Source organism: Meriones unguiculatus, chromosome 6 (genome assembly GCF_030254825.1).
Source record: "Meriones unguiculatus strain TT.TT164.6M chromosome 6, Bangor_MerUng_6.1, whole genome shotgun sequence".
Taxonomy (NCBI): Eukaryota; Metazoa; Chordata; class Mammalia; order Rodentia; family Muridae; genus Meriones; species Meriones unguiculatus.
In genome coordinates this window covers 113,189,138-113,205,280 of record NC_083354.1, presented here as the reverse complement: position 1 = coordinate 113,205,280, position 16,143 = coordinate 113,189,138, and the positions used below count along the sequence as shown (strand labels likewise).

At 41.2% G+C, this 16,143-nt stretch overlaps 1 protein-coding gene across 2 annotated transcripts in view; it reads right to left on the bottom strand.

Moving 5' to 3' along the window:
• Window positions 1-327: 327 nt before the first annotated feature.
• Arfgef1 (ADP ribosylation factor guanine nucleotide exchange factor 1) overlaps window positions 328-16,143 on the bottom strand; it is a 97,522-nt gene continuing 81,706 nt past the window's right edge. For both annotated transcript variants that reach the window (XM_021644436.2, XM_021644437.2), the window contains 7 exons: window positions 14,677-14,749; window positions 9,486-9,618; window positions 6,774-6,913; window positions 5,188-5,356; window positions 4,135-4,273; window positions 3,150-3,267; window positions 328-1,741 (listed from right to left, as the gene is read on the bottom strand). In XM_021644436.2, coding sequence (XP_021500111.1) covers window positions 1,577-1,741; window positions 3,150-3,267; window positions 4,135-4,273; window positions 5,188-5,356; window positions 6,774-6,913; window positions 9,486-9,618; window positions 14,677-14,749 — 937 coding nt within the window. In that variant the 3' untranslated portion in view covers window positions 328-1,576. The remainder of the gene's footprint in view (window positions 1,742-3,149; window positions 3,268-4,134; window positions 4,274-5,187; window positions 5,357-6,773; window positions 6,914-9,485; window positions 9,619-14,676; window positions 14,750-16,143) is intronic.

Genomic DNA, 16,143 nt, shown 5'->3' with positions numbered 1-16,143 from the left:
ATCTACCACTGGAACTGACTCATTTGCAAAATGCCACAGTATTGACCCACCTAAGGATAGGGGAACATTTTTCAGTTTCATTATAATAGCCTTATCACTGAATAATAAATACACTTTTGAGTATCCTAGGATTAAAAAAGGAAATTGAAGGATCCAATGTAGAAACTGCAAAGAAGTATCTGTAGCAAAAAGAAAAACAAAACAAAAAACAAAACTAACCAACCCCCCCAACAAACAAACAAAAACCAAAACAGATTCCTTTTCATAGTTTGGCCTATAATTAAAAAAAAAAAAAATCAATGAAAACAGGGCTGTAGGCTACATAGGTTTTGACTGCACTGATGAAATAATTCAAAAACTTTATTGACCTATAACCTGATTAGATATGCCAGATGAGAATCAATTTTGTACAGAAAGTTGTACACAATTTTTTACATAGAAAACTTTACATCTGTACCATATACATTTTATCCACCTGAAAAAATTGTCTACACCCACTGTTAATATATGGAATGCTTGACAAGCTTTTCATTTAACCATCAGAGCACAATTCACAGTATGAATACATTTTCCAGTAAATCTAACCGTCCCAAACCATGCCAGATTTGTTATTTTAATATATTCAACATTAAATCCTGTACATAGAATAAAATCTACATCAAGCCCCGCCACCCAAAAGAAAAAGTGACAGCAACCTAGATTCATTTCGCAGTGATTCAAGTTTCAGTCTGAAAGGTCATCTATTTTAATGGCTCATTTTTAAAAGCCCTAAGAGTATGTTACAGGTAGTTCTTGTCAGCAGGGACGTTTTCTGTTGGTGGTTGCCCTCCTGTTGTGATCCTGACAAGCAATGGCCACAATAGGTTCAGGGCATAGCAAGCCCTCAAAAATGACCACCACTCCCCCAAAGACAAAAGTTCAACCCAAATTTAGTGCATTTGACAAAATATTATGGGTATTTAGCAAGTAGATAAGAAAATAAAGAAATAAAACAGTGCAGGAGAACCAATATGTTTAAGATTTTTATATTACAGACCTGCATCTCTATACATTTTCACAGATGGTGATTACCAGTATCTCAGATAGCCTGAGTGTGCAAAAATCTTCCAAGTAAGAATACCATAGTTGCTAAATATCTTTACCATGAGCAATATCTTTTTCTCCCTTCCCCCCAATTATAAACATTTTATCCTTCAAAATACAGCTCTCCTGAGTTGTACTTCTTGCAGAAGTTCAGTCTTTACATCTATACTTCTTTGGGTAAGTTTCATTTCCGTACCTGCCAAAAAAGTGTGTGTGCTCACCCTGCCCAGAGGACGGGGAAGGACCCTGAAGGCAAGCTGACACGGTTTGAACAGGCTTTCTGCTCAACAGGAGCCCAACATGAGAGAAGCCACCAGTATCCTAAAGGGCCTGGATGGAGTGTTCCGACCTTGAGTCATAGCTGTAAGCCTCATTACCAATAATTCTCAGACACAGCAATCCAGAAACATTTTTCAGGTAGGAAACCTCTGCTCCAGGGTCCTCGGACAGAGCAGAGGAGTGTAAACACCAACAGAATAATATTCAGTTCTTATCATTGCTTGTTTGTTCCAAGTTCCTGTTCAGGTGGCTGTGAAATCTGAAAAACTATTCCGATCCGCAGGAAAAATCTTCTAAGAACAGCACGAAGTTCAGGAATCAAGTCAAATTGCATAATTTCACATAAGAGAGGGTAGTAGAATGATGCATGAGCTTTAAACTGGGGGAGGGATAAATATCTCCGTTAGTCCTGCTGTATTACAATCCACAGAGGCTAAACTGACTTTAAAGAGGAGTGTATGTCCTGATGGCATGCCCTGAGACACCTGATCACCTGCCCCGTTCTCAGAGAGGCAGGTCTGCCCAAGTGTAAGGACATGGATTATACAACTGAAAGCCTAAAAAGAATTAAAAGACAAACATCTAGGCATACACCTTGGTTTTTCATCACTGTTTTAAAAAACATTTTCTATTGCATAGCTGATAAAATTTAATATTTAACATGCTTTTCCTATATACTGAGCAAAAGAAAGAAGCAAAATAGGAGAGTTTCATAATGTATGAATTTTAAGGGAAGATTCTACCTAGCACAGTGTTACAGTTAATGGCTGCCAACCTGACCACACCTAGAAACAACTACAACTCAAGCAACTGGGCACACCCATGAGGCATTTCCCAATGGGTGGATCATCTGAGGTGGGAAGACCCACCTTCTTCTGGTGGCCACTATATGCCTCTGTGGGTAGGAGAGCTCCCCCCGGACTATGTGAACCACAGCTTGTCCCCGTTCACTCACATACACGCAGTCTCTGAGCTCTGTTTCCCCAGGACCCTGGCTGATAGCAACTGCAACATGCCCTCCCACCTCCTTCATCTCTGGACTCTGGTGTGCTCATTTCTTTCCTGCATTCCCTTCCACACCGCACCAGACACAGGGATGCCATACAGCACACTGGCCAGAGAACCTACAAATGAGACACTCTCCAGGCCTCACCTGGCTCAGGGCCAGATGCCCTGTCCCATAGAATCTCATATGTTAGTCTAAAGTTTCAAATGCCCACCCAAATGGGCATTTAAATTTTAGGGCTCACAGCAACAAATTTCCTTATCTGTCAAGTTGCTTTAAAAAAAAAAAAAAAAAGGAAAAATAAAATTTTGAAAACTGATAAAATATTCACGTATATGTATGTACCTATACGCTTACATACAGGTGATTTTTACCTCTTATTCCTGTTGGCCTAAATTGTTCACTACAGGCTCTAGTCACCTGGAGCTACTAAGTACACCAAACACTGGATGCAGCCTGGAGCAGGCACTCCAGGGCAAGGTCACACTGTGTGGGCTGGATACCTGCTCTCAGTTTACCAATTGGGTAAACTGAGAACTCTAGTAACTCTAGGGGTCATAGTGAGGATGACTATGACCCCGAGTCATAGTCATAGTCAACGTTGAGGCACTTATCAACGTGTCCAGTGAGATTCTAATTACTCTAACTGAATTGCTGATTAGAAACCAAAGCTATGTGAGAAATTGTGTAGCCTAGGTTTAGCATTCTATAGCATAGGCTCTGAGTGACTCTCTCTCCCTTGACTGTAAGGCACAGGGATGGACAGAAGCCTCATACTTACCCTGTTATCACTGATCTTTAGAACTTTAGTTAGGAACAATAACAGCAAGTTAGTCCAGGCTTCCCGGTGACTTTCAGATGTCAGAGTGAGGAAATAACTCAGCGCTTCGCTGCAGACACTGCAAAAGAGAAGGCGCTGTTTACACACTGAAGCCCGCTGGAGAGCCCTGAAGACAGGAGGGTAAGACTAATGACAACTGGCTAGGTCCTATTTGTTTACATTAACTGGAGCATCAATACACATCATTCAAACTAGGAAGAAAACACTAAAGGAATCTCCCGGAGTTATTAGGAAACCCACAGCTCCGTTTTCTAAGTTTCACTTAGAGTGCCCATAATAGCAGGTGTGGCTTGAAACTGGTGGCATTTCCCTTCCCTAATTATGAAGCTTAGGTTCTTCTGATTAGCTTTGTTTATAAAATAAGAGATTGTAATAGGGATTTCTAGGACATATTGAAGCATGCTCTCAGGACAGGAATGAGCAATGCGCCAGCAGCTTTCCTCTAAATAACGTTTCAGTTTGAGTACAAGCTAAATTTAGTTATCATGAAGTAAAGCAGAATGAAACAAATCCAACTAATCAAACTCCAAATACTTTAATAAAAAAAATAAAATGCCAGCAATCTGTCACCTTCACAAGACGCACTGAAAAGACTTGAGAACTATACAAGTTTCTGAATACTCAAAGAGTCCCCTCTGTGTTAGCTGTAGTCTGCTCAGGTGCTGTCAGGTGGACATAACACCATTCACCTCAGCCAGGCTCAGCTGCTGCTTGTAGTCCCAGACATACAGGAAGCAAACAGAGGAGGTCACTGCCAGCCCATGAAACACAGGAGAGATGATGCCAAGTATGTAGGGGGAGAAGGTTGCCTGAATTTTCACCTGATCTGTGAAATGGGATTTCCGGGTTCTAAAGACTCAGCTACTGCTTGCTACAGTTATATTGTTTCCTCCAATCCCGCACAGCCACCACCCAAGAGCCTTACTTCAGAAGCCTCTGCTGGACTTCTTCCCAGGCGCTGACCCTGCTCTCGTCCATGTACATCCGGAAGAGAATGCGCAGCCCACAGGCCAGGCTGCTTGTTTCCTGCTTTAGAAGATTGGGCTTGGACTTGCCTTTGAAGCCTGTAGAAAGGGGAAGTTTCTGGAGTTAGAGTAGGAAGGCACCTTACAGAGGTCAAAAAACTGCCATTGGAAGGCATAATCTGCCTGTGTTTCGCTGTCAGTATTAGCTGTTTAAACAGCAGACCCTCTAGACCAGCACCGTTCTCAACACGTGGGTCATGACTACTTTGGGGTTGCATATCAGATATTTAATCGCAATTCAAAACCGTAGCAAAATTACATTTACAAACTAGCACTGAAGTATTTTACGGTTGGGGCCACCACACCACCAAGAACTGTATATTAAAGGGCTGCAGTATTAGAAAGGTTGGGGACCAGTGCCACAGACTTGAATTTACACTGGAGTCTTGCAGGAAAAAGCTTGAACACTCCTACAGAATTATATTATGGAGCCCACAGAGGAGTTGTTTATAAGCCAGAAACATGAAAGAGCAGAGGAGCCCCATGCCTGACTCAGGAATGTCCTAGTCAGACGGTACACCAAGGGGGAGGGGGAGGAAGAGGCGAGTGAAGTTCTGCCCTTCTCTAAGTTGGGTCATAATGGGAAGAGGATAAACAAAGGCCATGTTAGATGAAAACAATCAAGGAATACAGAAAGAGCCAGCATTCTACTGGATGTAGAGTTGATAAATTGACAATAGGACCCTTTATTTTTCTGGCCATGTTCTGGAGACCCTCTTTTACTATGAAAAGCTACAAACAGCTGTTTATTTTTTCTTTTTTTTTTGGGGGGGGGGGTGCGTGGGTAGAGAGCGGTGTTTCAAGATAGGATTTCTGTGTAGCCCTGGCTGTCTTTGAACTCAGAGATCCAGCCTGCCTTATTCTCACTAGGACCCCACGCACTCAACCCAGCAACTCTTGAGAATCATACACCAGTGTGTTCCCAGTGACAGTATGAGACCTGGACAGCTTACCTGCTTTCCACAGAGCAGTCCTCTGTTCATTGTTGGAATTAAATGCTTTTGCAAATCTATGTGACTCTAATAAGCAGTCCAGTAGCTTAAAAAGTTGTTGTGATGTTAAAAAGCGGTACATTCCTTGGTCTTGAGTGTCAACTCGAACATCGAAGTCTACTGCATCTCGCTTCGGAAAACAAACCGCCACAGTACACACTTAACCAGCGTTAGTGAATGTAAAACACACAGCTGAGCCCCCAGCTCTGGCCTCTTTAGTAACTGTGAATGCATGTCTAATCCTGCTCATTTGTATGTGCACCACATGTATGTGGTTGCCCACACAGGCCACCGGGAAGTACTGGATCCTTTGGAACCAGAGAGACAGCAAACTGTGAACTGCCTGCTGGAGGTCTGGGAATCAAAATGGGCCTTCTGCCACAGAGCAGCAAGTGCTCTTAACCTTTGCGCCATCCCTGCAGCTTTCACCCCCTATCCAAGACTAGTTTTATATGCAAATCTATAAAAGTACAAAGTATCTGCCTTGGGTTAAGCATTCTGGTACCAGCACCCCTCACACTGTCTTAGACCCTTCCTGGAACCTCCAACAGCAGGCTTTGGCCTTCCAGGCCTGTAGTCGTTGGCTGCCTCTTATGGCTTATAAGCCCTTTCTCTTCTCAAGCAGTTTTGCATTTCTGGATAATGATTTTAAGGACTCTCCTGAAGGATCTCTGTTCTTTTTCTAGTAACTCTCTGGCAAACTACCTCTCTATGATTGCATTCACAAAGGTGGCACGGCTTAGACTCTATAGCATTTCTCCATGTTTTTCAATGGCCAGCTCAAGTGCTCACGATACCTGTGTCTAAAGAGCATTCCTTCAGCCTCACATGGTGTGGAACTTTTCAACAAACTCTTACTACCCCAAATGTACAAGCCTTTCTGGACTGTGCAAGCTTTGCCCAGTCTTCTCTCACAAGTGGACTATTTGGTGCAACCACAGATGGCTCCACTATAACCATCAGTCACTCAGAAAGACTAGATAGCACCTACTACCCCTCCACCCTGGCTTTATCTCTGCTGGAGAGCTCTTTATCATAAGCGTGTTGACAGACTGCCAATCTGGGAAACAGAAGGAACACAACAAATGTTCTGTGCTCCTCTCCCCTTGTGTTCCTCACTCCATTTCTTCAGCCCTCTTTACAGCAAAACTCCTTGACAGACTCCAATTCCTCTTCTCTTATACCCACTACAATTAGGCTTTTGTCCTCAGTGTTAAACTGAGTTCTATGTCAAGCTTATAAAGTCCTATAAAGTATCAGAGGGCAGATTTTAGATGCATTGTTGTGTGACCCATCTAGAAGAGCTAGTCACGTCCTCCTTAAAACATTTTCTTTACTTGCTTCCACTATGACCTGCCCTTGCTTCTCTCTGGGCCTCCCAACTGCCTTGGGTAGTACATGAGCTCATTCCCTGACCCTCCATCTCTGCCAGGGACATTCTTATTTCTCACGACACCCATGCAGGCTCAGGGCTTAGAAAAACGGCTGTGTGAAGACGACCTTCCAAATGACACCTCAGCTCCTTCCCTCCTGTCCCAATTCCTTACCTGGGCTGCAGCTAAGTTTTCTGCATCCTCCTTCTTGCTTGTGGCTGGGAAGAACACAATGTTGTCGATGGTCTGGATGAGTTCCAGCTGCACAACACATTTAATCAACAGGGCAGCAAACAATTTTTGTTCTGGGAATTCTGTGAGGAAACCCCCCAATGCACATGCAAACAAAACATTATTTTGAATCCTTTATAATTTCCATGACATCATAATGCTAAGGAAACATTACTATGTTCAAGGGTCATCTGTCTATCTCACACTGAAGAAGACACCCTGCCTTTGCTCACAGGTTATCCCTGCTACACTAACTTCCTAACTATGAAATGATTAGAAAAGAATTTGCTTAAAAAAGTTGAAACATCTCACATGATTTGAACAGTGGTTATACTTTCAATTCAATTCAGGTTATTACTGAAATAAATAGCCTTTATTGACGCCCAAGTCTAATCTTTGAAAATAATAGGAAAACCTGTATAAGAAAACAATAGGAACCAGATCAACACCAAACAGAAAGTGGGACAGCCAGGATTCTAATAAAACCATGCAGTATTGTGGTTTAGCCTTATGACAGGTTTATCTAGGTCCAAATGTGTATCTGTAGCTTAAACTAATGCTTATTTTCAACTGATGCACCAGTATATAAGTTACAGACATGTGTGTTGAGGATACTGCCACTAAACACCAGTGTCAGAAGTGTTTCCCATGGAGCCTTCCACTCCACAGCTGAGACAAACTTCGCTCCTCACTCTACCAGCCTGCCGGATGACATCAGAGGAGGGTGCTGCTTTTCAATGATCATACAGGTAGGTAGATGCAGAAGCAAAAGCCAAGGAGGAAGACTCAGCTGCCAGCTGCTATGTGCACTGGGCAGCACTGATGCTGGCAAGGCAGAGAGGCCACATCTGGGTCCTGAGTTCTAATGGGCAACAGATGCCCAAGAGGAATTACTCATTAATCAATCTTGGGGCAATGGCTCCAGGTGGAGCCAATTTACAATCCCTTAGTTTCTTTCTAATGTAAAAAGCATTTACTACAAAATTTCTTTTCTGGTACCAATTTTTCCAAGTTAAATTTACTTACTGAGACATTTGAACGTTTCCTATTCAGACATTTTTCTAGAAATGTATATAGCATTTGGTTCTTATGGTTGAAGACAAGTTAGAAACAAATAACACTATTAGTCCCAAGGTTGTCTCCTGCATCATCCCGTTACAGTCACAGCCACCACTGTGCATTCTCCTTCATTCCTTAGCTGAAATATCCCAGATGAGGCACAGCCTCTTGGCAGCACCTGGACTACCAAAGCAGGAGCTTAAGGCAGGTGTTCAAGGAAAAATGGTTTCATCAGGATATTAATTAAGAGAGCACTAAGTGGTACCCAGATATCCCTAGTAACAGTTTGGTGGGTGAGGGTGCACTATGACTGTTAATAGGAATATAAAATGATGTTACTATCATGAACAGCTTAATGCTTCCTTAGGAGTTACAAAGAATTAGTACAGTTAGTAGAATGACTGGGCAATCATTCTACTTCTAGCTACATTCAGCGAAGACCTGAAAACAGGTGTTCAACAATGTCTGAACACGAATATTCCCACCATACTATTCATACTCAAAGTGTCACAAACTCAATGTCTACCAGCAAACAAAATGTGATATACACACATATACAAAGGATGGCTAACTCAGTAATAAAAAGGAGTAAGTCACTGATTCATTCTATGAAGAATCTCAACGTCATGCCATCCATGGAAAACCCACAGAAGAGCCTACACACAGATACAACGGTGGTTGCCAGGGCCTAGCGAAGGGATGAATGAGTGGTTGCTCACTGACTCTGGGATTTCCTTTCCATGGGGATGCAAATGTTTTGTAACTAGTTGGGGATGCGGGGCAGGGGGGGAGTGGGAAGGGGTTCATACAACATTCTGAATGTACTAAACGCAACTTGGTTGTTCATTTGCAAATAATAATTTCTGTGAAGATAGTCTCAGTTAAAATTTTTATTACTTTTATTGTGCATGTGTGTGCCGGCAGGTAGAGGCTAGAGGGCAACTTTCAAGAGTCAGTTCTCTCGTACTATAGTTTCCATGACTCAAACACAGGAAGGGCATTAGGCCTGGTGGCAAGTGCCTTTACCTGCTGAGCCATCTTATTGGCTTCAGCCTCAAATTTACAGTGTTAATGCCACTTTCTTTTCTAAGGTTGTCATCTTTCCTATGTATTATTTCCTTTCACCAAACAAAACTGAACCAATGTCAAAAAGTGAGAGTATCCTGTCCCATTTTTGGGTAAAGGTGGTAGAAAGACTGAAAGTGGTCCCTGGAGATAGAGGGTATGCACAAAGCTTGATCCTCTGAGCTGGGAGCTCCAGCCTACAGAAGGATGAGGTCCTTTCCTCACTTCCCAGGAAGATGAGTAAAGAAAGACATGAACCTTTACAGGCAGAAAATGAGGCCGAACCGTGGAGGAGGTAAAGAAGGAAGAGCCATGTGCTCAACACAAACAGAGCCAAAGGCACTGTGATCAAAACTAACACTGCAGATGTTAGTGAAGTTATCGAAAAAGAACATCTGTCAGAGATGTCCACACTGAGATAGACAGAGGAAAAAGTGATCTCAAAACCAACTATGGCATACGCTTATTAAGAAGAGTAACAAAAATGTCCCTTACATACATAGTTTATTTTTACTTAGAGAAATAACTCACTTGCTGTAGATTTCACTTTGCTAACTTCTTCAGTCACAGTAGAAACAGAAACTAGTGGTGCTTGCTGTCTGTTCTCTGAAGATCTTGGTTGAACAGAATCATGTATGTCTACAGATTTTTGCGATATTGTATCCTAATAAGATAAATTCATTGTTAAGCACATTGCAAGTAGAAACATGCTTACTATTACACTGGTTTTTACAAATCACAAAATTTAGACATTAGTCATGGAAAAAAGACATCTTGCATTTTAAATTACCTAGGTATAGATAAAACCTAAGCATCTTTAGGACAACGGCTGAGGTTCATACACAAGGACTGCTGCAAATTTGAGGCCAGCTGCAAATTTGAGGCCAGCCTGGATTGCAGAAACCCAGACTCAAAAAAACCAGAATGGGTGGGAAGTGGGACACACCTTTAATACCAGCACTTGGGAAGCAGAGGTAGGTAGATCTCTGTGAGATCAAGACCATCCTGGTCTTCAGAGTGAGTTCCAGGATAGCTAGGGCTACATAGAGAAACCCTGTCTCAAAAAGCCAAACCAAACCACACCAAACCAACCCAAATCAAACCAACCCAAATCAGCATTTCTGAGCCTTTGTGGACTCAGGCCTGATACTGCCCCCCACATGTTATGTTGCAATGCATGGGAGACTACTCAGCATTATCCACAAGTGTTCTCCAGATCTGACACACCTGAACATGTGTTAAAGTGGAGGGAGATTTCACATGGTTGATTGGAATTTCCTTTGTGGGAGTAGTAAGTAAAGTATCTTCTGTTGCCCAAGAAGCCAAGGACCAGAAAGGTCAGTATTAGGGTGGCTAAACAGGAGTTTGGTGTTATGACAAGAAGCTGGAAACAACCTACATGGTAGTCCAACTTGAGCTGTAAAAGCTGGAGGGAAAAAAGTTAACGATCCTCAGCAGAGCTGCTCTCTCAGGAACAGCTTTCCTCACAGGTGAAGAATTAGAGGCGGGAGATGTGAAGCTCTAGCATAGGGTCACACACCTATGGGTAGCTAGCACTCCTCTTTCCTTTGCTTTACGTGGTGACAATGGTGTACAGCACTGAGGAAAGAGAAGCTGGCTGGTTTTAGGATGATCACCGTGCTATTTCTTTAGGGCATAGCTTCACCTGGGTTGTGGAAGGCTTGTGTTCCTAGAAAGAGTGCTAAGCAATTAGATTTTAACTGGCTTCAATGTCAAATGAAAACATAAATTTATGATCTGTCATTTTCAGCTCTAAATAAAATAGGGGATATATATATATATATACACAGACATACATATGGATATATGAAACATGGTCCTCAAACTTTTGAAAGGAGTAAGTATGAAAACATTTTTAAGATATACTTTTAATTATGTGTATGTGTAGGTATGTGTTCATGTGTGCAAATCCCCTGGAGCTGGAGTGACTGTAAGCCACCATGGGGTGTTGAGAAATAAACACAGGCATCTGCAACAGTTTTGCTCTTAAACACTGGATATCTTTCTAGTTCCATCTAAGTATTTTTTTAAACAAGGGAGCACTCTATATTATAGAGCCATATTGTTGTTGTTATGGGTTTTTAGTGTCTAAGTATGTATTTTTTTAATACATAAGTGTCTTTAAGTAAAAACTTGTTTTAGTCTAGCAGAGTATTTATTTGACCATGATGACTTAACATTTTTTTCTTAAGTATAAAAAAACACAAAGGAATACTTAAACTGGGTTATAATAGTAAGGGTTGTATTTTAGAACTTTTTGAGTTCTTTCTCAATTTTTCTGATTAACCAATGTAAAAGTCTTTGGCAATCTTTGCCCTTTTAAGGACAGTTCTACAACAGAACACCACCCTCTTTAAAAAGGGACTGCATGGTGGCATAGCAAATGAGGCCCCGTAAGAGAGATTCTTCATATCAGATAGTGAGTAGACAGGCTACATAGCATTTACATTTAAAATCCTTTAGGTACACATAATAGTAATTATTTGTAAATGTAAGGAAACAAATGTAAGGATGCCTACTAATTAGTACTGCATTAGGGTTAGAACAGGAAGGTAGTATAAAAAGGGGTATATTTTAAGTCCTGCATTCTTTCCTGTACATATAAATAATTATATTACATCTATTTTGTAGTTACAGGCTATTTAAAAAATATATTTATTCAGTGCACAGCAAGAATTACTTCAGCTAGGAATGACAGTGAAAAATTCCTACAAGGTTGGCAAAGTCTCAGTATTCAGAGAAGAGAAAGACAAAGAGACTAGAGACAGCAGCAACGGCAGCTCAGGATGAGAAGCTGAGCTGGGTGGCAGTGCTGAGACATGAGTGTGACTCGGTGTTGGATGCCCACGCCTGAGGAGTACGGTGAAGTGCACTGTCTGACTTAATACACAGGTCTTACTTTAGACAGGGAAAGAGACATGCAGAACAGAACAACTAGGGCAGGTCCACGATCTCCTTGGGCAGAAAGCAGCCCATACTGCACATGCTACCACAAAGAGTAATCTCATCCCCATATGCATGGGTGTCCTGTAAGTGGTGGGCATCTCATAAAATCCGGCAGATCAATTACAGAGCAATTATGAGCCTCTGAGGCAGACACCATAGTTCTCAAGAAAAAGAATAGTACTTTAGTATGTAGCCTGTGTTTTAACTGTTAACAAGTAGTTGAGGATGTAAAGGTTGTGGGGCGCAAACAGGTCCGTAGGCACTAGCATGCTCCCATGGTCTCTAAAATTCAAGGGCTAGGAACTGGAGAGACGGCTCAGAGATCAACAGTGCAAAACCTGGGTTTGATTCCCAGACTGCACACAGTGGCTCACAACCATCTGTAACTCAAGTTCCAAGGGATCTGACAATTCTCTCGCCTCTGTGGGTTCCTGCACATTTGCGGAGCACAAAAAGTCATGTAGGCAAATACATGTAACACACGAACAAAACACACGGACACAAACAAATCTTTAAAAAAATTTCAAGGGCTAGAAAACCAACGTGAACAGTGTGACATAGTTTTCTTTTTCTTCTTTTTCCCCCTTGTGATTATGGTAAAATGGAAAAAGCAGAATCAGAATAAAGCCTACATATCAGATAAAAATAGTTTCACAAAGAATTTTCTGCTTGTGGTGATCTGAGTTATCCTTTTGGTATCATTAAGGAAATCAAACATGAGAATCTTGTAGTGGTTAAAGGGCATCGTGTTTGCAAATTTCTTGCAAAGAATTCTGAAAATGATGTGGGGAGAGTATGCAAGGGAGTGAGAAAAAATCAGAGGAGGGAGCGACAAAGCAAATACAACAACCACATGGTGAAACCTGATGCTACAGGTAGTTTATGTGTAAGTGTAGCTAAAATACAGGTCTGGTGTGTCCTGCATATTTAAGTCAAAAGACAAGTAATAATTCAATTAATGCTGGTCAAGTGTTTCCTATACAACTAGGAAACCAATTATGGGCTGAAGGAATTCCTTCACCATTTTCTACATAGTGAAATTATATCAGAGTAAATAGTTAAAATACAAAAAGATTTAATAATGTCCTTAAATTGGTGTCGAAAATCTCTATGTTATCTGCATTCACAATTTTTGAAATCATTTTACTCTGTGTCCTATATAAAACAGTAATTGTAAATACCCTCCTCATGGTATTACAGAGTATAAAACTATTACATGTAAAATTTATCATCAGGAGTTTTAATCTGAAAATTTCACACAAGAAAGTTAAACCATCTTTTAAAGAGAGTCGTTCTCACTGGCATAGTTTGAATGATTGTATCCAAACATCTTTATATGTCAGGCTTTAGCATATGTGTGAAACACAGAAACAAAGTTCATGCTCAAGCTTAATCCTCTATAGGAGGTCATCTGATGTGATGGTGCCTTGCATAAAAGGAATGGGGAGCATTAAGGAGGCTCCTTCCTGTCCCTCTGCCTTCTGTCATGTAAGGATGCTAAGGTGCCATTATGAGGCTCAGACTCTGCATCTGGCAAGACTGTGAGAAATCTTCTTTGGTTGCTTCTAAACTACCTAGACTTTCAGAGGGACCCTGTGGAAGGCTCCTGTCCTGTTCTTTGTCTTCCCCTACTTCCGATGTCTATCCTGTTTACCCTTCTGACTAATCATCTTACTCAGGGTCTTCCTTGTTTAGCTTCTTTAGGATTATACATTTTAGTATGTTTATCCTATATTCTATGTCTAATATCCACTTATAAGTGAGTATATACCCTGTGTCTTTCTGCTTCTGTGATACCTCACTCAAGATGATCTTTTCTAGTTCTTACCATTTGCCTACAAATTTCATGATTTCCTTGTTTTTAATTGCTGAGTAGTAGTCGATTGTGTAAACGTATCACAATTTGTGCATCCATTTCTCAGTTGAGGGACATCTAGGTGTTTCCAGATTTTGGCTATTACGAATAAAGCTCCTATGAACATAGTTGAACAAATGTCCTTGTTATATGGTTGAGCATCTTTTGGATATATGCCCAGGAGTGGTATAGCTGGATCTTGAGGTGGCACTATTCCTAATTGTCTGAGCAAGTGACAGATTGATTGATTTCCAAAAGACTCTACCCATCAGGGTATTGAAGGAGATACTAAGACTCATAGCCAAACTTTGGACAGAGTGCAGGAAACCTTATGGAAGAAGAGGAAGACAGAAAGATCTGGAGGGGACAGGAACTCCACAAGGAGACCAACAGAGGAAAAAAACAAAACAAAACAAAACAAAAACCTGGGCCCAGGGGGCCCTGCAGAGACTGATACTCCAACCAAGGACCATGCATGGAGAGGACCTAAACCCTCTGTTCAGTTTCGCTATTAAGGGGGGCTGGGGCTCTCTCTGATATGAACTCAGTGGCTGGCTCTTTGATCACCTCCCCCTGAGGGTGAACAGCCTTACCAGGCCACAGAGGAAGATGATGCAGCCAGTCCTGATAGGCTAGGGTTAGACAGAAGGGGAGGAGGAGGTCCTCCTCTATCAGAGGACTACGGAAGGGGCTTAGGGGGAGAAGAAGGGGGGTGGGGTGGGCTGGGAGGAGACCAGGGAGGGGCTATGGGTAGGGTACAAAGTGAGTAAACTGCAATAACCAAGCAAGCAACCTAGACTCAGGTCTTTTGTCATAGCAACGGGGACAGGCGAGGACCTGGCCCAGAGAGTAAGGCCCATAGTTAAGTCACTTCCAACAGCTTAGGCTTCATTTACTTACCAACTGCTTTTCACTCACAGCTGATGGAGATGGGGGTGCAGCCTCTCCAGGAGTAGGACGCCAAGTAAGAAGCCTTTAAGATACCAAAGAATAAACAGTCATGGGGGCCACAGGAAGGAGTTATGGCACATGCAACATATTTTAAATGGGAATAAAAAAGTGAAAAAAGAAAAACAACTTCACTCCGACTACTGATAAAAGCAACTTTCTGAAATCCAATCAGTAAAAATTTTAAAAGATGTACTTCAGAAAATAGTTCATCAGTATTCAACATAGTAATAAGGATAGTTTTATAATAAACTTTCTGAAGCACAACAAATTTTAAATGTATTTCTTCTACATATTAATACCTTAAATATCATTCAAAAGCAAGATTGTTTTAAAAGTCTGACACTTTAAAAAATTTATAGAATTAAAACTTTCAAAAACTCAAAATTCATAAAATTCTGTAATTCTGTCTTTAAAATAGGGAAAAAAATAAGTGAGCAAGGCCCCATAGAGAAATAAATTGGCCACTGTTGAGTAGGTGCCTGCAGCAGAAGTATGATCTAGGATCCAATTTTCCTTCTGCAAAGCACAAGCTCTGGGGTCAGGGCAGACAGCTGTCACCAGATGGCTCCACTTCAATGAAGAGGAGCTAGAGAGAGATCCTTTAAACAGAGATGCTTATGAGAGGACATTTAAGGTTATAATGAGCACATAACTCAACAAATTAAAACACATGCAGGTTTAATTAAAAATAACGTGTGGCCAGTTAATTTTTATGGGGTGGGGGTAAGGGTGGGAAGTTTGGAGCTACTAGGTAAAGAATTCATACTATCTCTGACACAGACACAGATACACTTGACAGACATGTCTCAGTTGTCAGCTGCTCACCCTGATCCAGGTAAGTGTGAAAATGTCTTGAGTAATTGGAAGTGGGTCAAAGAAATCATTGTGCATCTTTCAGTACAAACCAATTTTCTTGTGTATTTCATGTTTTCCTTCTTATTTATAATTTTAATATTTATAAGAGTATTCCAAGAACATGAACTAGATTTAATTCATGTTACAAAACAGGATGTAGAGTTAAAAATGTGGAAGGCTGACAATTTTCATATGGTTTTGTACCAGAACTATGCACTTAATGTTTCTCTGAAGAGTTTATCTGTAGACTTAAACATTGCAGACAGCAAGTAATGCTATACACAAATCAGAGGGAGCCCCAGGGCTGTGCTGGGTGTGATTTCCAGTCTATCCTATGAGCAATCCAGGTTTCTTTACTGCGCAAAAACGACTCATAACTCATGCCTTACAGGAAGATGACAACAGGGTCATATTTACAATTTCTTTGAGAGTAATAAGTCTGCTGAAACTGAAGTACATGGTAAAAAGGCTTTCCTTCTTTGACTCAAATTTATCACCAGGTGTGATATATATAAATAAAATATGGATGGAACTAGAAAAGATCATTCTGAGTGAGGTAAC